At 36.6% G+C, this 25,440-nt stretch overlaps 1 protein-coding gene and 1 non-coding gene across 5 annotated transcripts; one reads left to right on the top strand and one right to left on the bottom strand.

The window, feature by feature from the left end:
• Positions 1–3,832: 3,832 nt before the first annotated feature.
• Positions 3,833–3,914, bottom strand: trnal-uag (transfer RNA leucine (anticodon UAG)). The gene has a single exon. It is a non-coding gene; the product is annotated as a tRNA-Leu (tRNA).
• A 764-nt stretch (positions 3,915–4,678) lies between these two features.
• On the top strand, positions 4,679–25,141 carry eef2k (eukaryotic elongation factor 2 kinase). Of its 4 annotated transcripts, XM_077206119.1 has the most exons (19): positions 4,682–5,124; positions 5,521–5,805; positions 6,842–6,898; positions 8,214–8,314; positions 10,869–10,929; positions 11,054–11,091; positions 12,826–12,997; positions 13,141–13,290; positions 13,379–13,511; positions 14,985–15,112; positions 17,147–17,342; positions 19,491–19,546; positions 19,688–19,765; positions 20,177–20,233; positions 21,160–21,294; positions 22,212–22,400; positions 22,498–22,622; positions 24,080–24,258; positions 24,429–25,141. In XM_077206119.1, the coding sequence occupies exons 2-19, from the start codon at positions 5,548–5,550 to the stop codon at positions 24,536–24,538; spliced, it is 2,223 nt and encodes a 740-aa protein (XP_077062234.1). In that variant the 5' UTR covers positions 4,682–5,124; positions 5,521–5,547; the 3' UTR covers positions 24,539–25,141. The 4 variants fall into 4 exon arrangements, with proteins under 4 accessions (XP_077062235.1, XP_077062234.1, XP_077062236.1 ...); XM_077206120.1 differs by lacking the exon at positions 6,842–6,898 and having other exon boundaries at positions 4,679–5,124; XM_077206121.1 differs by lacking the exon at positions 20,177–20,233 and having other exon boundaries at positions 4,790–5,124.
• Positions 25,142–25,440: the final 299 nt, after the last annotated feature.

The following is a 25,440-nucleotide window of genomic DNA, read 5'->3' as shown; positions in this document are numbered from 1 at the left end:
ACACCTGCGATGAGATGACTAAACGCCTGTGAAGAGACGACTCGACGCCTGTGAAGAGACAACTCAACGCCGGCGATATGTTATGCCCTAAACTATACATGATTAACTAACTGTATTTTTCTATGTACAATTCTGAAATGCACTTTCTGTAAAGCTGCTTTGAAACAATATGTATTGTGAAAAGCGCTATACAAATAAATTTTAATTGAATTGAATTGAATATTAAAAAAAAAAAACCCACCATGCTGCGTTCAGCCCCGAAAAAAAGTTGCAAAATGTTTTAACCGGAAACTGTGGTGCATTGAATAATGACTGTTCTGATGAGAGTTGCAACTATGGCAGCTGAGAAGGCCATTCTTTCTGTTCTTTTTGAAGAATTTTCAGAGCAAGATGAAATCGGTTTAAATACGTGTTTAATACTGCAAAATACGGTCGATGTTACAGTCACTGCCCTTGTCGCCCTGAATAAAAGAGAAAAAATAGAAATAGATAAAAATAGAAAGCATCAGAAACACAATTGTAGATGTACAATCTTTTATTGTGTCTTATGATTCAGCCTCAATTATCGCTCCTCAAGAACAACTACACTGCTTTACAACTATAGGACAGGAAGAGCTAAATAAACTTATTATTGCATCTAAACCAACAACATGTCTATTAGATCCAATACCCACTTAAACTACTGAAAGAAGTGTTGCCTGTAGTGGAAGAGCCTCTTCACTGCCCTTGCCCTTGTCGCCCTGAATAAAAGAGAACATCCCTATTGAGAGAAGGAATTTGTGGAAACTGTGGTTCATAATTATTTTGATCAACATTTGCCCCGCATTTCAGGATGGAAAGACAAACATTTCAGTTGAAGGATCTCCTTCTTACCTTCGAGACTGTATTATATGATATGACCTTATTATTTTATTGTGAGTATAATTATTGCTGATCACTGTTGCCAGACAGATCCGGCCCACATCATCCGGGCTGTGTGGATTCCTTGTGTGCCAGATGTGGACCGGATCTGGGCCGATATGTTGTCTGGGTTGATATGCTATATTTTTACTATAAAACTCTTACAACAAACATGTCTTCATTCTGGATAGTTCACCCAAAAATGAAAATTCTGTCAGTATTTACTCACCCTCGTGTTGTTCCAGCCTCGTAAGACCTTCGTTCATCTTCGGAACACGAATTATGATATTTTTGATTAAATCTGAGAGCTGGATCACTCCTCCATAGGCTTCTTAAGGGATTGAAGCTTGCCAGCCCCTAAAGATATCGTTAAAATAGTCCAAGTGACTACAGTGACTCAATCTTAAGTTTATCAAACGACAAGAATATCTTTATTATACGTTTAATATCTTCAATTGTTGCGTATATACCGAGCTGCAGTGGACACATTTTGTAAATGACTTTACTTCGACCCATTGTGCGAGCTCAGCTGTCTCTTTAATACCAAATGGTTTATATACATGTTACTGCTGAAGCGGGTGGCATTTGTGACACACCCACCACATAGAAAACGTAACGTTACGTATCTCAAAACCGTTGCACGCCGTTTCCAGGAAACATATCGTTCAACCCATAGACAGTAAAAGACAAGTGTAGCAAAACGTTGCGCACCGGTTTAAAGGGACATTATGTAGGAAATTCTCCCATCTAGCGGTGAAAATGTATTTTACATGTAAACGAATTGTGCTCTCCAGCGACTCGCTTTTTCAAATGCGTGTTGCATCTACGGTAACTGTCATGTTCCAAAAAGCTATGACAGGATGTCTTCTAATAGCACTTCGTCGAGGTTTCCTTCGGGTGAGCAGGTTTGTAATTTCAAACAAACTGCAACTGACACAACGAATAAATGAATGTTAACGTTACAGTATGAATAATAACAGTGCAATGCAGAATTTTAAACTTGCCCCGGGGCAGTGACAAGCGACGCTCACTGCTCATCCTCCGTTCCTGCTGATTTCAGTTATGTGACGCTGGCTCTGAACGAAAACGCGTTGTGGAAACGCGTTGGCCTAGTACTTTTTGACAACAGACAGTAAAAGAAATGGACACAGATGTCTATGGACACAGCGACCCAGTTGATTTCAACGGAGAAGACTAAAGCCCGATTATCGCACTTCCTGTCTGATTGCTGAGCGACTGCGCAGGCTCAAACTGAGCGTGACGACTGTGTGACAGTTGTACATCTTCTAGTAGCTGTGCCAAAAAAAAATCGGAATCACCTAATTTTGCAGAGACGGCGAGTGTGACCTGGAGCAACTTTTGGTAAGTATTCTGATTAATTATTTTGTCATTTTGCATATCCATTACGCCATATTAAGTTAATGCATAATATTAAGAAGTTATGTGAAATGAATTCATACCCAATAGGTATATGTAAGGAGATAACATACTAGACACAGGCTAATTATTGCTAACTAAATGCTAGTTAACATTAGTAATTAAACTTAAACAGCTAATGTAAGTCGAATGTAAGTTAAATGAGTCATATTTATTTAACCGCCCACGCATATTTTAAATATCATTTAAGCACGGTGAAATTAGGCATTGGTAAAGATAACGTTAACATCCTTGCTGGGCACATACTTAACATGATTACTTAATGCACATGATGTTGCATAACGTTAATGGTCGCCGAATATAACCACAAAATGGTGTTAACTGTTATCTACTACATCGCAAGAGAAATGGATGAACCAGTCATATAAAAAAGTTATTCAGTAAATCGGTTTGGACAAAAGCGTCTGTTTTGGCCTGTTAAATAACATATATAATAGATGGACAATAACGAATGTCACCAATAACATCTATAACTAATGGTTGCCCTTTTCATTTTTCTTTCCTCATAGGTTCAAATACTAACCTTTTTAGCAGCATTACACCATGGCCAACGACAAAGGTAAGCAGTGTAAGTTAGCTATACAGGTGAAACTCGAAAAATTAGAATATCGTGCAAAAGTTTTTGACCCTCTCTGCTATTATAGTTTTTCAAGATGGCGGTGTTGTGCCGAATTCTGATCCCCGCCAAATGATTACCCCCCTAGTATGGTAGGTTTAGGATTAGTTGTGGGGGAGGGGTTAGGATTAGGCAATCAGATACTGTTTTCAACGAGGGGGGTAATAATTTGGCAGGGATTCAAAAATCGACATGGAAGCCTCCGTGGACTACCCGTCGCATGTATATAAAGATAATACGATGTTTACGAGGATAAGTCAGATAATTGGCAGAGGTATTTGTACACCATTGAGGACATATTTATGAATAAAAATATTGATTTTAGATAATAAAATACCTAAAAAACTACACATTGTCCATGTAAACTTAAACGTGCCCTTGGACAAGCGGCTTGTTATTCCGTGATGGTAAAAAAATTGTAATTCAGACCGCTGGATGGCGCAAATGACCAAGTACTTCTAAAATATGTGTAGTAAATCTGCACGCTTTTTATGTTATTTATTGTATTTTACTTACCGTTTTACAATTTGTAAAATTTGCCGGAAGCACTGCGATGGAAATTAATACCATCTAGGCAAATTGGCATTAATAATACCTGTAATAATTATAAACTATATTTTATACATGCATGCATCACCAGCAGAGGGCGTTGAAAGCCAATTGAAAGGATCTTCCAGATACAGTATTTTTAATATTAGAGATGAATGTTTTAATTTCTGCCAGTCATCTCACAGCCTTTCCCGTAGGTCTACATTTGGCCTTACAAATGGCTATATAAAATTGATAGGATCAAGTACGTACCATTAAGTTAGGAAAAATGATTGCATGATGTACATGACATTATTAGATATAATAATAGACGCCAAACATAAAACAATTTGGCAGCGGTGGGATTCGAACCCACGCCATCGAAATGACTGGAGCCTAAATCCAGCGCCTTAGACCACTCGGCCACGCTACCACGACAGTAGCTTAAACATATTAGCAATATTATCATATTATAGCACTATAATACTGTAATAAGTTGTTTGTTATGCAAGTTGTTTTCGGAACTACTTTTGCGTTCCCAAAATGTTTATTATGCCGATTAAGTACCTCAAAATCTTAGCGCTCATAATAAACGATTTCCGTTTGATACAGATGTTAGTCGGGGAGCATGTTTACTCGCTTTTAACAAATACAAGGCCAATCGTGGATTGTTTTTACTTGTTAACTGCAGGTGTCATACGCATTAAATTAAATCCTTACAAAAGTCTTGGAACAACGGTTAGTGTCACATTTGAAGATGCTGACACTGGTAATACAAATTAAACCAAGAACACGAAAATAGCCACGCGGTTTGCACACTACTTGAGTTGGATGGACAGATCTGTTCTTTTTCACAGTGGCTACGTGCAGTCAGTCCTCACCAGTGTGGAGGCTCGCCCTCCCCCAGCGAGTACGACTGTACTATGGCGAAGAGTGCTCTCATTAATATTAATTAAGTAACGCGACGTTTCGCTCATTAGAGTACGCCTACTTGATTTGATTTTGGAATGTTGCCGCTTGAAGGCTTGGCTTATAAATATTAATTTTCATACGTGTCCATCAGGAAAGGTTAGCATGAATAAATTAGTATTATTCATGAGACATGCCTTTGTCTTAGTAGAATTCGCAATATACCACTGCTATCTAACAACCTGAGCTCCCCTATAAAAGGCCATGTGATCGACTGTCATATGCCCTCTCTGAATAACATTTTGACGATATCTTTCTTCTAATTTTCTATGCAAACTGGCTTGTGTCTTTTAAATGTATTTGTTTGGATTTCATCCATTTAGGTACCTAACATTTCTTTGAATGAGCTGTGTTTTTATTAAAGTCCACTAGAGGGCTAAAGGCAGCTATCGTTGTCCTGAGTAATGCGAGGTTGGAGGAATAAACAACACAAGGGAACATTTGCTCGCAGGCCAAGACACGTAGTACACATTTCTGCAGAGACACAGTAAACCTGTCACTGTCCAGTGTGCTTGAGACACAACCGCAGCTGAAACTTCCGTGCTAACGCGCGATTCATTGTTGAGTTGGCTTCCTGGTCCGAAAGGGTGTGAAGAGGATTCGTGATAATAGAGCATATATATGTCCTGTTATGTTCATTATGTCTTCAATCTAGCGACTTTAGTCATTCTAACGTAAGTAATGTGACACGCGCTATTGCTTAATCTTGTGCTCTGTAGTGTTACTACCTTTGAGTTGTTATTTTGTTTTGTTGCTATTAGTTATAATGTCTAAAAATCAATTATTATATAGCTTTAAATGGCATCGTTTTTGAAGGTTTTAAAACGTTTTTGTCATTGCAAACATAAGTTTTTAAGGAATGTGGCATAACGACTAGTCTAGTTGACGGGACAATGGAACGCATGAGCAGGGACAGGTTTATCTTAGACTTACATTAACGAATACCTTCACATTTTATCAAACTGTTCTTGATCATTTGTTTCATGTACGTTTAAAGGGTGTTTGCATGTTTGTTGACTATGCGATCTAATAATGTAATAATTTGACACTTCTTACGTGCTTGTTTGTAGTTTTGGTGCACAACACAGTGGGACATCATGGCTGATGAGGAGCTCATGTTTAGTATGGAGGAGGTGGGCAGCCCTCTGGATGGACCTAGGGATGGGTGTAGTAAGAATAGAGTGGCTTTTAAAGATTCAAATGCAAGTGATGATGATGATGAAGATGACCTCCGCATATGCCCCATAACCGACGACCCCATAAGTCCAACCAAAGGCTTCTTTGACTACCCAAGGAACCCTGTTCGCAACCAGCAGCTTTCTAATTCATTGCCCAAAAACTCCTTTTCATACAAGGTGAGAACTTCCCAGTTAATATGCAGTAAATATACATTGCAAGAGGCTATACTAGATTTTGAATACAGTTATGTAGAAACAATACAGCACAACTTTGTAAACCTGTTATTACAAATATTAAAATATTAAGGGGCCAGGGCACAATCTTTCATTACAACGTTATTTTATTAATCAAATTCATTAAGTAGCATCATTCATGGAAAAATATAGTCCCTGACATACTATTTTTGGACCGGAACAGCTGCCATACTATTCATTCTTTTTGTGTAGTTCACACTACAGCGTGTACATGATACCTGCGTGACCTTCTATATTTTAGCAAAAACGTGCAGTATACAGCAAGTACTGTATCCCACTAGTAGTTTGACACCAAATAGATCATAGATCAAATTAGAACATATATAATATATAAACCTGTTTTTATTTCTCAATTACACGTTAGTAAATAATACGGTCATGTGACAACAATGTAGCATACTTATGTTTGAAACATTCAGCTTTGCATAATGCATGCTTTTTCACATACTATTTCAGCGGGTCCTGTGCAGTAATGTACACAGTATCTACAGTTGACATCATAGCCGCTATTACTACATTGTGTATTTTAGCACGACTGTAATGCTGTATTGACCAATCATTGCCCAGAACTTGAACTATCCATTTCACACTGGCATTTCGGAGGTCATCCAAGAATGTTCTTAGATTGTTCGTGAATCGTGTCCACTTAGACAATGACCTCTCTATAATGGTAAACGGGATTGCCTGTACCACAGAGAACAAGTGAACAAATGTTTTTTTCTTAACCACAAAAAATTGTGTTATTACCAGAAGTAGTAGTAAACTAATGTACAGTGTGCAAAAACTGTTTTCCTCCATCTCTGTGACACACTCACTTCCATATATGGAGCTTGAGCTCTCGAGCGCCCTTCCTTAACCTCATGTACTGTAAATCTTACTGTAAATATGTCAGGTTGCATTAATAATCATATTTTTTTGTGTGTGTTTAAACAAGTGGGTTTGTCTATTCCTCTAATAGAACAAAAATGACAAAGAGCATGATGTCAGGTTTGGATCTTTAACTGAGAAAGGCCGGGTATGTTTAATACAAGTTTCAATTTTTTCCCTTCACGTTTTCTGTCTTTCCTCTATTTGATGAATCCATCTAGACTGGCATCTATCATGGAATGCGTGCTTTTCCCATATTTATTCTATTGCCTTTTTTCTCTTTCACTCTTACATTTGCTTCTCATGTCTGCCTCCATTTTTGAGTCCAACACCCATATCTCAAAATCAATCAACGTACGATACATACATAGCACTACTTTCTTTTTCGACAATCTGTTATATTAGGAAGTACGTCACAGTAAGAGAAAAAAGATCTGTTGCTACTTTCATTTCATCACGACTTCAAGCACAATTAAAGCTCCAATCTAGAATTTTACAAGCATAAAATCTGATTATAATGTACAGCAGAGATGTTACTTGAAAATTTTCTATAAATGATCAGCATTAAATATCAGACTTTTTCAAGGAAAAACACAAATACTTGCCTAATTTAAACATAGGTGTTTTTGATTACCTACAAGCCCAGCAATGTTAATATGTAATTAATTTAGGTTATTTGTTCATTATACTATTGAATTCATACTCCAATGTAAGGTTAGGTATCAGTGATAGTCCTGATACTGTTTAGGAGATGATGTCTACGTGATGTCTTGTGACACATGGGTAACGTTTCTATACTTAAGTGGTTCCCTGTAAAGAGGAGCCCACATTTTCCTTGTGTCTGACATATATTTGAACTCTGTCTCTCTTTGACCTTTCTATAAATAATTGGTTGAATATACTTGGCCACAGGATCTAGGTTTACTGGTTATTTTGGCATATGGGCAGGTTTACCTCACTGATGACACTTGGACTTGAGACTTTTACTACAGCATAGTATAGTATAGTATATGCTAGCTCTCTTGCAGTTGTTATTCAGAATTTGCGAAGCGCAAAGTTTATAAAATAACCAAGCCTGGTGTCTACTCCTGACAAATTCTTTGTGGGATCACAGAACAGTGACTGTGACTCCGGGAATCAAGATATGTAACGATTCTGGTTCCAATTCTGATTCCTATAGGGTGCAAGATGTCATTAAAATTATTTGCTGATGGTATTTCTTTATTTTTATTAGGCTGGTAGTCTGGTATTAGGATCCCCTACATTAAGTCTACTAAAAACTTTCCAGCTCTGATTCAAACTTTCTTTGTCCTTTTATTCCTGCATGTCCTTTATTGTAGCGTACCTATTTTCCTCCTGTTCTTTTCTCACATCCATTATGTATAGAGGGGATCGCTTCCATCTTCACTCTTCAACCCATATTGAAAGGAGTTTTTTAAACAACTTCAATTTCTCATACTCAGGCTACTTGGAAACATGCTATTGAGAAAGCCAAAGCCATGCCAGATCCTTGGGCTGAGTTCCATCTGGAGGAAATAGAGACAGAGCGCTGTACTCGATACAGGTGAGTGACTTTGAGCCCCTTTTAGATGCTTAACCGACTCAAAGAGTTGAATCCATCAAAAGAGCTTAAAGAGTTGACTCCATCAAATTGCAACAAATGAGCAGAGTTGGTGAAGATAGTTGGAATCTGTAAACAGCAAAGCTACAAGATGTTCAACTACAGCTATACTCCCACCACCAACAAACATCATCTACACTGCAGCTACTAAAAGGGTTAAAACATTCCAGACCCATAAGACTTGTGACGAATGAAGATATTCTGTTGATCCATTAAAAATCCATGCAACAGAAACTTTGACGGTTCAAAAGTTCATACGGAGATTGTACAAGTATTCCATATTCTATATAAATAGAGTGATTTAATCCAAGTGTTCTGAAGAGACACGCTTGCTTTGAACAGATTTAATTCAGGATATTAATCACATATAATAATTGATGAACACATACATAGAGCAATAACTATGTCAAACAAGCACATATAAAAACATAAAGACATCAGATGCAAACCCGCTAAACGCCACCTCTGTCAAAAATGAGATAATGATAGAGTGAATTCTCTCCGCACATAGTATATGTTCATCAAATATTTTCTTTTCCAATCTGCTAAATTTAGACTCAGCCCATTCAGAAATACCAGTTCGTCAGCAAAAGCCACAGAACCAATCAGGTGTGCTGACAAATTGGGTCCTCCCTCAAATCTGGTCTCTTTTAGAATCCCATTGGCTCAAATTACTTTTAATAGGTACTCTCTTTAATGCCTGTTTGCAATTCCTACAAAAAATGTGATGATAAAAGCTGTTTTAACTGGTATAATGACCATTTAATGTCCGTATTAGTTAGCTTATGTACTAGCACGGGCCACATACAGATTAGCCTGATAGCTTAGTTTATAATGTAAGCTTACAAATGTATTCGCATGTATTCACAATCATCTTTAATGTAATTATGTGTTCCATTAAGTGTAAAATGTCAAAATATTTCAGTTTTAAAAAGAACAATGTAATGTTCTATTATAGACTTAACAGGCTATTATTATTATTAATTTATTAACACTTTAATCAAGTGAAAGAAATTACATACAATTAGTTTTATTATGCACAATATAGTAAGCTATACATATTTTAAATTATTATCTTTCTTACATACTTAGTAGTATCATTAATTGATAGTTGATGGAGACCTGATTTCACAGAAGGACCTGATTTTTCCTGACAATGGCGTGTGCGTGTAAAGAAAATCGTTACAGTGGCAATAATGACAGGATTTCGCGAGTAGCATGTAAACACAACAATGTTTCGTTTACTGCTGTAACTCTGACAGAAACTGACATAACTTACATTAAAGAACAGCTGTAATACGACATGGATGTGGCAGCCACTTTGCATCAGTTCCCCCTACAGTGTGGATTAGTTTCTTCATTGTTACATTCTGAACTCTGCTTTCATCATTTGCAATGTTCAAGAAGCATCTTTATTGATTTTACAATTGATTAGCATGTATTGTTGTTCAAAGAGGTGGACTTAGAGGTTTTTCCAAAAAGAGCAAACATGAACTTAGCTGGTTTTGCAGCAAAAGACAATCAAATTTGTTAAATACCAATAAATTGAATAAAGTGACATTTTTGAAATTAAGGCATTTCAATAATTGCCTAATAACCTTTTCATTGCCATTAAAGTCAAATTACTGAACCTAAACATTGGAGCCTGATAAAAAACAAAAAAAAAGGTAATTTTAATGAAAACATGCCAGACGGACATAGAGGTTCTTGCATCTGAAGTTTTCATATGATATACAAATAAAAAGGAGGGTTTTTGAATAAATTAACAATTACGGTAACAGAAAATACACAAATCAAAAATTTTGGAAACACCTGACCTACTCTCATGCTACTGAAAAATGTAAAGTTTGTAACGTCTCTAATTTTAATCGGTGTCTCCGCAACACTGGACATGAGATTGACTCTTGTGTCCCATAATCACTGAAACTTCGGTTTCCTCCTGCTACCAGTCCTGAGTTTTTACCACTGTGCCACACCACAGACACCTGACACACATCCAAGTCAATCTCAGAAAATGTGTGATTGCATGTTAAATAAGACACATAATGTCAGATTTCAGACTCTAATTTTAAACATTTGTAACTTCACACCTCTAAAAAAATATCCCTTGACTGCTTGCCAATGGTTGTGTGCCATTAAATAACTGTGTTTGATAGGTTGGTCTACATGGTACACAGTGTTCTGGGCCACGGGAAAAAACAACACACACTTTGTGTAAATATTGGGCGTGTGCCTTTAGGACTGTGCCCATCATGCAGTATTTGCTATATTGACTCTTTCACTTACTGTCCCAAAGAAGAAGAAAAATCACTTGTCTATTTTGCAAATATTATTTTCATAGTATAGAAGATACTTTTTTTAATGGTAAAATGCATTTACATCTCCTTGTAGCTGTCAGCCACGTATTTTGAGGCCGATTTACCGAGCTATATTTACATTGATTTATGTAAATATTAAGTGATTTACATTGGTGTAAACATGTATTCTTGCTCTTTAGATACAATGCGATTACTGGTGAATGGGCAAAAGACGACATATTTATCAAGATTTCCTCTCAGGTACTTTGACACCATCATACACTTGTTTTCAGTATGAGCTGGAAGTTGCATTTCTGTAAATATGTTGCTAATACTGATTAATTATGTATTCTCTTGAATTAATTGGGATATATTTCTTTTACAGCCGTTTGGAAGAGGAGCCATGAGAGAATGCTTCAGATCGTGAGTCAAGCAAATATATATTGAATATATATATGTACTATAGACTAGGTAAATATTACTGTTTATTAATGAATATTTGGAATAGAAGTGAAAGTGTTATTCAGTTTTTCAGGGTTTTTCACCTTTTTGCAGTTAATATAAGTTATAATTTTTTTTTAAGTATTAATATTCCATTTATTTGCTTAATTGCTATCATAAAATCCGCACATTATTAAATAAAAAGGATTAGATATTGTGTAGAATAGTTTTGTTTGTCAAGCCAACTTAGTTATAATTGACCAATGCCTATGCAGATTGTATTAATTAGTATTTGCTATCCTGTACAAAAAATACATCCCTTAGTATGTCCCTTTCTAAGTGATGTATCTTCTATTCAAGTGATAATTTTATTAAGGCTGCCCCCTAATAATCGACTAAACGTTAAACACTGAGCTCACTTCTCCCCAACAAAGAGACTGATATCAAAGGGAAAAAATAGCGATGGTGAATCAGGTAGAGCCTAATTGTCCATATTGTTGTAGTGTTTCAGTTTGCTGCTGTTTTTTATTTATTTGTTTTTATATAATATATATTTATTTTGTTTTTTGTGTTCTGACTGAAAACTGAGTTTTCATTTGATGTTAAGGCTATACTTAGTTCTAATAGGACATTTAACCCATGTGCACCCTTATGGACATTTTTGTCTTTTTCAGTTTTTGTTTTGTATAATTTTGCCTGTGTTAATGTCAACTGCATACATTTTGGCACAGGTGTTTTTTTTTGTTGTTTTTTTTGGAATTTAACTATTTTACCCCCATTTCCTTTAAAAAAAATCTATTTTGCACCAGGTACACAAAATAGTTCCTCACCGTTTGGACAAAAATGTCCCCATTGAAACCCATTAAAACTGCAATTTTTAACCCCAGGGCCATTTGACCATACAATGATGCACTCTTTGTTAATAGGCTTTCATTCTTTTGGAAAGGCTTCAAAATTAAAATTTTGACTATTTTTTACCAGATGTTGCCATTTTCTCAGGTTTAGCATATAAAGCAAATACTCGCTTTATTCCTGTTTTCTGCTTCAGCATATAATAAAGCCAATTTATAACTTATTCAGTGATAATTGTGTGGGTGTATTGGTATGGATGTCAGAGTGTGGTTTGTATGTGTGTAATAAAAAAAAATGTGTGTGTGTATGTGCTTGTAATATTTGAGAGAAAAACTCTACTGCAAAGTGCAAACCCCAAATCCAACCACTGCGTGTCCCATTGAGTTTCGCTGGCATCTAATGAGGAACATTTGGATCTGAAAGCTCATTCTTTGAGATATCAACCTCAAATTTGGAACACAACTTGTTTAAATGAATGGCTTTGATTTTCTAGCAGTTTTATAGTTCAACATTATATAATATATATAGTTAGATTTTATATAAAATAATGTTCATAAATCAAACCTTCATAACCAACTTTTTTTGTTTTACTTTTTAAACTTTTAAAACAGCTCAAACATGCATTTTAGTTTGGGACTATAGGCTTAAACCTTGTCTGTGAAACCAGGGGTTAATTTAATATTTTAAATGCTCCTTATTATGGTAAAGTATTTCTCCCGCAAATAATCGACTAACGGCTTAAATGAACTAATAGTCGACTAGGAAATTCTTTAGTCAGGGGCAGCCCTAAATATGATACTCTCATCTCTTGTTTTAAAATGGATTTATGTTGACCTGTAGCTTTCTATTCCCTATCCTTCACAGGAAGAAGTTATCAAACTTTTCCCACAGCAGCAAATGGAAATCAGCCTCAAACTACGTGGCTAAGCGCTACATGGAGACTGTAGACAGAGAGGTTTACTTTGAGGATGTGAAGTTACAAATGGAGGCTAAATTATGGGGCGAGGAGTTCAATCGCCACAGGCCTCCCAAACAGGTACTTCTCTGGTGGATGTTGTTAATGTTCATAAAACACTGTCACAGTTTGTATGTAAACTAGGTTTTACCACTCAAAACTGGTTTGAACAATCATACCAGATACGAATTATGTACAACTTTAACGTATCCAATCATTATTAGGTTGACATCATGCAGATGTGTGTTGTGGAAATGACTAGTCGCCCTGGGAGCCCTTTGTTTCACCTGGAACACTACATTGAGGGGAAGTACACAAAGTACAACTCCAACTCTGGTTTCGTGAGGGACGATAACATACGGCTTACACCCCAGGTTGTCAAGGATGTATCAAATCTGAATCTGTTGTCCCAGTGAAATGATGTGTGATTATTTAATGGCAATTATGTTTTTGTGGCTTTAGGCATTTAGTCATTTCACATTTGAGCGCTCTGGACACCAGCTGATAGTGGTGGACATTCAGGGTGTTGGGGACCTTTATACAGATCCTCAGATCCACACTGAGAAGGGGACTGACTTTGGAGATGGCAACCTGGGTATTTATTATTATCCTGCATTTTTTCTCCTTATAAACTTAAAGACTTCTCATAAATTTGATTTGTCTTAAGCACGAGTACTTTAAGCATGAGGAACATTTTATTGATGCACTGAAATTTTGGCAACTGAAAATATTTGGTCGAAATTAATTTTGAGTTATGGATGAAACATTGACTGTAACAGTGATGTTTAATTAGTACTACTCCGATGATGCTGATTTCTTTTTGACTGTGTAAGTGTCTTTTTCATGCACCCGATGTGGATAAACTACAACAGGTAATTATGTCAGCTGTGTGGTCAATATACATTTTTCGTTTTTTAATCGATCTTCATCTTGATGAACCGAGATGTTTTAGTCTATGCTGTTTTCAAAACACAAAACATTATTTGTAGTGCACCTAACATCAAGCTTTGTGACTTTTGGGGCCCTATTTTTAACAATCTAAGCTCATGGTCTAAAGCGCATGACGAAAGCGCACTTAGGGCATGTCCGAATCCACTTTTGCTAGCTTAACGACGGGAAAAATGGTCGGTACCTGCGCATGGTCTAAAAGGGTTGTCCGTATTCTCTTAATGAGTAATGGGTGTGTTTTGGGCATAATGTGCAATAAACTAATCAGAGTCTCATCTCCCATTCCCTTTAAAAGCCAGTTGCACACGCCCCATGGCGGATTCGCTGTTTACATGGCGGAATTTGCAAGCGGAAAAACTGAACGCTTCTCTAGTGAGGAAACGGATCTGAGCAGACCATATACGGGAAAAAGTGTACGCACATTGTTGATCCGCCTATAGGCGCATATTACTATCGCGCTCTTTAAATAACAAAAAAAATATTGCGAATAAAACAAGGTGTGTTCAGGTGCATTGTTGGTGCGTTGCTATTTTGAGGCAACTGAAATAGACTGCTTTCTATTCTATTTCAGTTGCCTCAAAATAGCAACGCACCAACAATGCGCCTGAACACACCTCGTTTTCAGACCAGCTCAATAGAGGGGCGCAAATGCATTTGCTTTTTTAAACAACGTGGAGCAGGATGTGAATATGATAACTGCGTTGGGCTGAAACTTGCAGAAAATACTAGTGTCGCGCCTGCCGGTGCATTGCGTCGGATGTATAATAGGGCCTTTGATATGGAACAAAATCTCAGCTTTCTGAAAATAACTCTAGAAAGGAGCATTTAAATAAATGTATGCACTATATTACACATTCATTATAATTTTACTTAACCTGTGACTTATGTTATGTATGTTTGAACAAATCTCTCATCAAAACAAGTTTTTATTACAGCCACCGTATAAATATTTATTTTTCAACAACGAATTGAAGTAGAAACATAATTTATATTATTAAAAATGTATATAAAACTTCCTTTTTAATCTATGCATTTGAAATATTTTGGCTTTCGGGAAAAATTTGTTTCTGTGCATCACTTGTAATGGTTATCTTATGTATGTTGTGTGTGTGTGTTTCAGGTGTGCGTGGCATGGCTCTTTTCTTCCACTCTCACCTGTGTAATAAGATCTGTAGGAGTATGAGCCTCACTCGCTTTGACCTGTCCCCTGCTGAAACTGCACAACTGGACTGCACCAACAAATTGCTGGTTTGTACAAGATCCTTATGTAAGCTCTATATACGTAACATGGGCTCAACAGCAGGATTGCGTGGGGCTAGTGTAAGAAGTTTGGGCCAGTAGATGGAACCGCCCAATATAGACGGTGCTGTATTTATATACTGCAGTGATGACGGCCAGTAGGCCATCCTAGAAGTAGCATCAGCCTGGTTCCCTCAACAAAAACCCAATCGGATATTACCATTAGCTTTTGGATTTTTGCAGAAAATAAGCTCTGACCAACGAAAGATTATGATTCCAGGCTTGGGACATTTAAAGGACAAGTTTGGTATTTTACACTTAAAGCTCTGTTTTAAGATAGTTTCTGATGAAATACAACAGTTAAGATTGAAATTTGGACAAATGCTGCTGTCACGAGAATTTTCGGTTTCTGTGTTAGCACCCCCCACCTCCATAATGGTTTCATAGGGGCACTGGAAGAATCATTCATAAAACGCATTAAACTTTAGTTTACAAAGACGTGAAACTCACTGAGTGGTCTGGGGTGTTCACTGATACTCACACAAAAATCGCTGCAAAAGACGCTTTCCAACAAGTTTTATCGTAGTTTTTGTCCAACTCCATTGACTTGTATTGGATGTTCTGTGAGGTACCGTATTACTCCGCCGCTGGAAACGGAAATGGGGTTGTTTGTATTCTTTCTGTAGTCTTATGCAGTCGCGGTATCGTAGGCTACGCTATCCAAACATTGGCAAAGGTGCATTATCGCCACCAACTGGGCTGGAGTGTCTATTATTCAAGCTCTCAACGGAAGAATGTCCGGTTGTGAGGCGTTTGGAGAAATAGGTCCACAGTTTTACAACGAATAGTAAAACACTTGTTGGAAAGCATCTTTTGCAGTGATTTTTGTGTGAGCATATCAGTAAACACCCCAGACAACTTGGTGAGTTACTCATCCGTAATCACGCCACTGGCCTCGCGCCGCTCTCTCACAGCCCTCGGCCTCATCCTGCTCGCCACATAGAAATATTGAAGAATGTCGGCAACCACACAATTGAAGGACTCCATTGACTTCCATAGTTTTTTTTAATGGATTCAATCAATTGTTTGGTTACCAACATTCTTCAATATATCTATGTGGCGAGCAGGATGAGGCCGAGGGCTGTGAGAGAGCGGCGCGAGGCCAGTGGCGTGATTACGGATGAGCGACACCTGTGCGACCACCGGTCTCGTATCTCTCACGGAGGAGTGGAAGCATAAAAGGTGGAGCGTCGACAGTGAAAATGAGAGAGGCTAACCTGGACTTGTGTTTTATTATGTGTCAGCAGTCGTCCGCGAGGGGCTGCTGTCTTTTACTTTCGTTTTGTATTTCTTTATTTTATGTTATTAAATTATTTAAATGTTCGCCGGTTCCCACCTCCTTCTTCCCATAACATCTAACTGCGTTACAATCTTCCTTTATGTTCAACAGAAGAGAGAAATTCATACAGGTTGAAACAACTTGAGGCTGAGTAAATGATGACAGAGTTTTCATTTTGAAGTGAACTATTCCTTAAATGCTTTGTGTGAGACAGTCGGCCTTGAAGCGGGTACCACTTTGTTTTGTTTGTTTAATTTTGTGATTAAAACTTTAGGTTAACCATTTGCCGGTTCCCGCCTCCTTCCTCCCTGAGCTTGAACTGTGTTCACCACAGACCTTTTTTCAGGCATTTAACCAAAAACTTCAGGACAGAAGTGCTAAAATACTTAATCGTTTCTGGGTTTTGGCCTACAAAAATACAACCTTCCTGCTGATATGTCGCCCTCATTTTTTTCCATGTTTAATGAAAAATTCTGTACTAAAATATTTTACTTTGGTTCTGATAGTTAATTTAAAAGTATGGGTGTTTTTGTGGCGTTGCCAGTGAAAATATCAGTGGAGCTGCTGACCCGATCTGACCAACAGAATAAAATGTATGCCTCTTAGCCTTGCATTCACAAACTGTTGCAATTGGTTATGAATTTGGATTATTTAAACAAATGTTTCTGAAACTTTTTCTAAATTAAATATTTTTTTCTAAGCAGAATTCAGCTCAGACTGTCCTCCGTGGATGTGAAGAGCAGTGTGGTTCGCCCAGGGTTCGGACAATCTCTCTCGGCCACATGCCTGTTCTTCTATCCAGACTCTCTGAGACTTCCTCAGTTGATGAAAACAGCGAGACTGACTCGGTTCCCTGTTCTCCACTTAGTATTGGCGTCTCTGCAGACCGATCATCCATGGGTAATACTATACTAACCCGGTACAATGTGTGAATGCACTTAATGGGATAATTCACCCAAAAATGAAAATTGGCCCATGATTTACTCACCCTCAAGTCATCTTAGGTGTATATAACATTCTTATGTCAGACGAATACAATCAGAGTTATATGACAAAATGTCCTGGTTCTTCGAAGCTTTATAATGGCAGTGAATGGCCGTTTCTGTTTTAAGTCCATAAAAATGCATCTATCCATGATAAAAGTGCTCCACACGGCTCTGGGGGGTTAATAAAGGTCTTCTGAAGCAAAGCGATGAGTTTGTGTAAGAAAAGTATCCATATTTAAAACGTTATAAAGTTAAATAACTAGCTTCCGGCCAAACGAATATACGGATTCGACTTAAGTCTAAGTGCAACTTACACGAGTAATGCGACGTACTGCTGATAATTACACTACACCATGACACACTACACTACTTCCAACGTCACAAGTTGCGTAAGTTCCGCTTTAGGCACAAGTAGACTGCGTATGGCCATTTGGCCGGAAGTTAGAATTTTACTATGTAACGTGTTAAATATGGACATTTTTCTTACACGAACGCATCGCTTCACTTTAGAAGGCCTTTATTTACCCCCCGGAGCTGTGTGGAGCACTTTTATCATGGATGGATTAACTTTTATGGACTTCATAACAGAAACGGCCATTCACTGCCATTATAAAGCTTGGAAGAGCCAGGACATTTTTTAATATAACTCCAATTGTATTTGTCTGAAAGAACTAGGATGACTTGATGGTGAGTAAATCATAGGCTAATTTTCATTTTTGGGTGAACTATTTAAGTAGCCCACCTGAGGAATACCAAATCCCCCTTAAGACAAGTCAGATCACTTTGGTGACCGATATTTTTTATGTAGGTAACAAGCGTTAGGTTGCAATCTACTTGAATAGAGAAAAACTGAAATATCCATAACTGTTCGTTAAGATTTTTTTGATGATATATTTATTGTGAACAATACAATCTGACAACAATTGTATCATAAATTTCACTTTCTTTACGTTATACTTTTCAGACAGGTCTAGTTAACATTTAATTCAGTTTTCTGTCTCCTCCTCCATAGAATGTCTCAGGTAATTTCAGTGTGTTAGTTGCCCTCTACTTAAGACAACAGACATAACAAGGAATGAATCCTTGCATCTATAGTTTTTTCAGCACACCTCATGCAGTCAGAATTTTTTTGCCGTCATTATGTTGCAACCACCTGGAAACACTTTTTTAAATATATGTATTTAAAGTACTAGAAGTACCTCCACTTGTTGTCAGCTGGCCGAGAACTGAAGTGGGCCTTTGAATGGCTGGTTTTGATGTTAATATAATTACCAATTCATTTCTATGGGAAAACAAGGAAATACTTTATGGATTTTGGCCAGAAAAGTTGTGTTTGACACTTATAAAGCAAAAATCCAGAACCATCTTTATTTTGACAGCAATATGGAAAAAATAAAACTGCAATAAAATAGGAGATGCTCTAAATGTGTAAGTCTGCAGCGGTGTGACAGAAATTTCCCCTCAGAAATGACAATGAATGAGTAACTATGGTAGGTAGTAAGGATTTATTTTCCCAAAGTGTAATTGATTTTCCCCCTAGAGAATGATGCACTGCTGGCTGTATCTATGGCGTAGCTCATGAATATTAATTATCTGGTGCTGATGTTGCTAAGTAACCTTCCTGGGCCAGTTTGCACTGACCTTTAATTGTTTTGATTAATATTATAAGGACACATAGTCTAATTTACCTGTACAGTATAAGGCTTTAGTAGAGTATACACTTGTCCGAGATATCAAAACTGTCATGATCACAATTTAAGATTATGATTTGAAACATTATTGAAAAATGTTTTTAAGCAATTATTTCCAACAGCACCGTGATTGGTAGCACTACATATTCTGTGTTTAGTTAAAACACGTTGATTTGTTTTAAGCTTTTCCTCAATTCATGTGCACAAATGAAACTGCAACATGTCAAGGCATTCTAGCTCAATTATAAAGTTAGCTCTCATACAGTATATCAGGTGCATACTGAAATGCATATTTTGTTTTGGGACAAATGCACACTAATTTTTATTAATTTCACCTCAAATTATGTCTCTCGATTTATGTTTCATAACAGGCTGGTCATTTATGAATGAAATGAATGAGACCCATCGAGCTAACACAGATCATAAGGTCAGTTTGTGAATAAGAATATATCCATTGTTGACAGTGGTATTAAATTCAGTGATATTTTGTGGAAACTGATTTCATTTATGTTGATTTTAGCAGCAATGAAAAGCTGATTTATACTATTAACTGTACTTGCTTTCACAGGACTCAGAGAACGGAGGAGACAGTGGTTACCCTAGTGAGAAACGCAGTGAAGGAGACTTAGTGGAACATCACAGCCAGGTACCGAATATCAACTGGATATTTTATTTGATCTTATTTTATTTTATTAATCACAACGGTATTTGTATCCAGCACAGGGTTTTGGATGATTGTCAGCATTAAATCTGAACAAATTCAAAACATTATTACATTTAAATTAAACTAGTTTACAACTATTGTTTTGTTTTTTAGATATAGATGGATATAGATTATGTTAATAATATAGATATTTCATATTTTTAGTGCCAGGCTACTGAGAAATGTAGTTGAAATTATAATCTGTTCTTGCTTGATTTCTTTGTTACTCCGTAATAAAATGTCCTTTCTACTGCATTATAAACTTGTTGTTGTGTGCTGTGCTTACGTGCATCATGAAATGCAGCAGTTATACATTTTTGAGCTGGTAGGTTTAATTCATTCATCATTATTTAGGGACGTCCCTTCTACAACAGACATTTCTCAGAATCGGATGAGGACAGTGTTCGTCGGGTAACTACACAAACGTTGATAAAATCCCTGTATCTAATCACGATAGTCACCCATTGATTCCTAATCTTTCTTCTCATAGAACATTGATTTAAAGTGGTGCTGTCTTGTAATCTACATTTTTTATCTAAACCTCTTAACCTTTTCATCTCATTATTCTTTAATCTAAACCCCTTAATCTCATCTTACTTCTCATCAACCCCCTCACAAGTGGCAAGCTCTCCTTTCCCGTACTGTACACGCATATGCTGGGTTCCCAAAATCATGGAAAACCTGTCAATGTCAGGGAGTTTTAAAATTGTGATTTTTTTAATGGCATGTAAAAGTCATGGAAATGTCTCTTGTTGTGCTCAAAAGATATTTCATTGACTAGCAGTTGCTGCTTGTGAGTGAAATTTCTATTAAAACAATAAATTAAATAAATTGAAAAAAAAAATTCTGGAATGCTTGGAGAAGTCATGTGGGAACCCTGCATGTGATTTCCTGCATGCATTGCTTTTTGTGCAGAAATATTTCAAGTGATTTAAAGTGTTTATTTTTTGTGGTTTTCAAAGTCTCACAGATCTTAGTTCTTCTGCTATACATATTTAAGGATTCAAGGAATGTTATATAAATACAAAAAGTGAAAGCAGTTACATCTAAAAACAGTTTGTTGAATGACAAACCGTTTTCATTGACAATAAAGGAACACTACACAGAGCAACTATGCTTTGTATTTGATTTCACAACAGACTAGCGCTCTAAGCTATATGCTGTTCCTAAACACAGTCTATTTCTGACCTTGGTCTTGGCCAGTCATGGATAAAAAAGTGTGGATATATTAAAAATTTGGACATGGGACAATTCATAAAGTCAATGTTGTTGTCATTTCTTGCCTCAGTTATCACTAGAAAATAACTGATAATATGTATTTTTGTTGTCTCTCTCAGCTGACAGAAGAAAAATGGAGTTTTTACCATTCATCTCGCTCCCACGTACACAGATCCTCCTGTGTGGCAATGGAGGTGGAGAGACTGAACACTATGCTTCTTGAAAGGAAAATTGGCAAATCCATCCTAGGCAAGGTAAGAAATTGTGTCATGTGTTTACGAACCTGGTCCTGAAACTGACAAATATATTTTTTATACTTTATTTTTGACTTAACGGCTTCAGTTCAGGGCAGGCTTTAAAGATAGGGTAGGCAATTTTGGAGAGGCTAGAGAGGCTACCAATCACGTAGGCATTTGAAACTGAATGCAATGATTGGATGAAATATTTTTCCACAGAAGATAAATGTTTAATTTTTTTTTTAATATTTAGACCACTTTTATTTTTGATTGCTATCAGGATGTGACGAAAATTTCAACAACATAACAAAAAGTGTTTATGAAAAACATTGCCTGCCCTACCTTTAATGAAAATTCTGTGAGGTTTCTGTCCCTGCATTGAAAGTCCATGCAACCAAAACTTTGAAAAAGGTCCAAAAATGTCATAAAGGTGTTATTAAACCAATCCATATGAATCAAGTTTATTCCAAGTATTGTGAAGAGATACAATCGCTTTATATGATGAACAGATTTAATTTAGGGGTGTATTTGACTTTAACATGAAAGCTCAAACTTGCATGTGTCATCAAACCTCATTGGTTCTCCTGAGGCACATACACGTTTGAGCTTCTGTTTTTACCATATTTGATGTGCTCTATGTATGTTTGTTAAATTAAATTAAATGTTCTGTTGATCAGATAATGTGTCTCTTCACAAGACTCGAATTAAAACACTTCAGTTCATATGGATTAATTTTATGACCCATTTATGAACTTTTTGTATCTTTTTGGAAAGTTTTGTTTGCACAGACATCCAGTGGAGGGACAGAAACCTCTCTTTAACATCATCTTTATTTGTGTTTTGAAGATGAACCAAAGTCTAATGTGTTTTGAATGAGATAAGGATAAGTAGATGATGACTGAATTTTCATTTTTGGGTGAACTATGCCTTTTTAGGTTCATCTAGCCATGGTCCGCTACCACGAGGGCGGGCGCTTCTGTGAGAAGGATGCACCGTGGGACGAGATTTCTGCAATATATCATCTGGAGAGGGCCACCATGTGTGGGGAGCTCGAGGCTATAGTTGCCCTTGGCCAGTGTTATCTTCAGCTGCCACATCACATTCTACCAGAGATAGAGTTAGAGGTGCTTTTTTCCCAAATGGTCTCATGGATGGTAACATTATTTTATCTCTCTGCCCTGCTTATTCTTCCTCTGTCATGTCTGTGTTGTTTCATCTCAGGCATCTGAGGAAAACAGCAAGAAGGGCTTTGGCTTCCTGCTGCAGGCCGCCGAGGCAGGAGACCGGCCCAGTATGATTCTAGTGGCACGAGCATTCGACACAGGTCTGAAACTCCCTTCTGATAGGTAAGACATGCTTTAATCATTTTTTCACATCATTCACATCAATTTTTATCTGTATGGATCAAAATGTGTTTAGACAGGGATCCTCCTACTTAGTTTGGAATTTGATTTTAGTAATGTCCACGTTTGAATAAGTCAGAATATTACAAAATGATAATTTCCAGATTACGTTTTCAGACTGATGCCCCTATTTAGTTGTCTAAAATATAAATAACTGAATAAATTATATAACATGCATATTTACATACCAGCAACAGAAAAGGGACTGCATGGTCATTTAAATCACTCTGTACTTTGTTGTTTGGTGATCATGCAACATCAAACCATCATTACATTATCAACTGATATGTCAGAGGTATATATATGCAGGTTATAATGTGTTTTAGGTTTCTTCTCATTATGTAAGCATGTATAACCAATGCATTCGGTGAACGTGAGAGTAAATTACCACTGTGCCAGAAAAAATATATATTTACAGATTACTGTACTATATATACTGAATATAATGTTGGATATACTGAATATAATGTTGCCCCTATTTAGTTGTCTAAAATAAAAATTATATATACTGAATATAATGTTGGAATAATAATGACTGATAATAAATTATTTCATCCGTAGTGAACAATATTATACTGAATAACATATCCTGCCATTATTTTGAAAATAATATTTTCCACAAAAAAAAAAATATATATATATATATATATATATAAATATGAGTGTGTGTGTGTGTGTATATATATATATATATATCTTATATATATCTATATATATATCGTCCCATCTCAGTACGAGAAGGCCATGCCTTTCTCACCGGGTGAAGACTCATGCTGAACAAGTTTGAACACCTGCTATTTTATAACTGAGACCGTTTGTCTTGGAGTTCTTGTCTCAGTGCGAGAAGTCCTACACCGTTCTGTTCTCATGTCTCAGCTCATTTACATGCTTTGTTCATCACAATGTAATCCCTCCCCCTTGAAATGTATATAAACTACAATGTAAAGTTCCCTTAGTTAGACTTGACTTGGTGACTACAGCTACCGACAGCTCGTGTTCTCAATAAAGAATCCTGCTGAAGACACTACTAACGTCTCCTGGTTCTTCACTTCTGAGTCTCCTACACTTAAGAAGAAAAAGGTTTACAACAGTAACAATATTGTTTTTGAAACATAACTTATTAATAATATGATTTTGAAGTACACATTCAATGCTGCACATTGAATATGAACTGGGTTTGGTGTTCTTTGATTTTGAATGATCTACATATTTACCATATTCCGGCAGTTATTTGGCAACATAATAGCATATGTAATAGCAGTGTTGTATTTTGAAACCATTTATCACATGTTAAATATGGTCTGAAATATCTACAGAGAAGTCTGGAAAAGTATGGAATTTTAAAATGGAAAATCTGTAGGAGCCCACTTTAGAGCTGAAGTTTTATTTTGAAAACGCAGGGCATTGGACTGGATGCACGCCGTGCACTGGTACGACTCTGCCCTTAAGATGACAGACTATGATGAGGGCGGAGAGTTTGATGGGATGCAGGACGAGCCGCGCTACCTTCTGTTGGCACGATTGGCTGAGATGTACCAGGAGGGAGGGTTCAACCTGGATGCAGACCCCCAAAGAGCAGGTGAGTGTATCTCCCGCTACATTCATCAACATCCAACACATCGGTTCAGTACTTCATATTTAACATCAGAAAATATTACAACAGTATGATATCAGATTGACAATTTTAGTTTCTAAATGTGTCCTGAATTTGCTGTAATGTTTTCAATTGGAATTGTTTGCATTTTGTAGGTGATCTTTTCACTGAGGCAGCTGATGCAGCTATGGAGGCCATGAAGGGTAGACTGGCCAATCAGTACTACATGAAAGCAGAGGAAGCATGGTCTATGATGGAAGAATGAAAGAAAAAAATGAAATGAAAAAAATAATATTTTGCATCCAGCCCGTTTACATACTGTTTTCAATGGTCTATTTGACAAATGTTCCATTTTGGTCTTGATAATTTTGATCTTGGATCAAGTTTTTAACGATTGTGACAAGGGCATGCGCTGATTCTAGATCAGTGATATACCTGAGGTGCTAAATACACACTATCTCATGATTCATTTTTTATTTCATTAGGAATAGTTGCATAGTCTCTGCAGCCTGTTCTAGCTGCTTCATGGGAATTTGGGCTATGCACATTACCTGTCAGTAATTTATTCTCTTTATTATAAAAGGCCAACTGGACATTTTATTAATAAACCTGTTGTGACTGTTAAAAAAAAGGACATCATTGATGATTCAACATACTTCTGTAAAATTAATTTACTATCTTGTTAGATCTGACGTGTAAGGATTTTAAGCATCAAAAGTTATTGCTGTGAGTTTGAACCTGTTTTTGCATTGATACTGTCAAAAATAACTTTCAGAATTCACCATAATCAAGGGTTGTACTAGTGTGTGATTATTTTTGCTTTTTTTAATGAGTACTAAATTAAATAATAATAATAAAATATTTAAAGTAATATGATCTGTTGTCTTTTAATTTCATACCAAGATGTCTTGCAGGTAAATGAATGGTAGGAGATAATAAAGTATGTAATAAGATGGAATTATAGGCATGACAAGGACATCCAGCAACTCTAGCCTTTCAATGCACACCACAAAGATAAAATACATCCCTTCAGGGTGGTATACGATTCTGATAACTCAGTCTGGAGTTTTACAATAATGTGTGCAACAATGACCTTTCTGATAGACAGTTGTAGATTTTATTTATTGCCCATTATTATATATTTTATCAGCATTCATTTCAATTTCA

This window comes from Siphateles boraxobius, unplaced genomic scaffold, assembly GCF_051911475.1.
Source record: "Siphateles boraxobius isolate OS27281-9 unplaced genomic scaffold, OSU_SipBor_1 55, whole genome shotgun sequence".
Taxonomy (NCBI): domain Eukaryota; kingdom Metazoa; phylum Chordata; class Actinopteri; order Cypriniformes; family Leuciscidae; genus Siphateles; species Siphateles boraxobius.
This window is presented reverse-complemented; position numbering and strand designations above follow the sequence as displayed.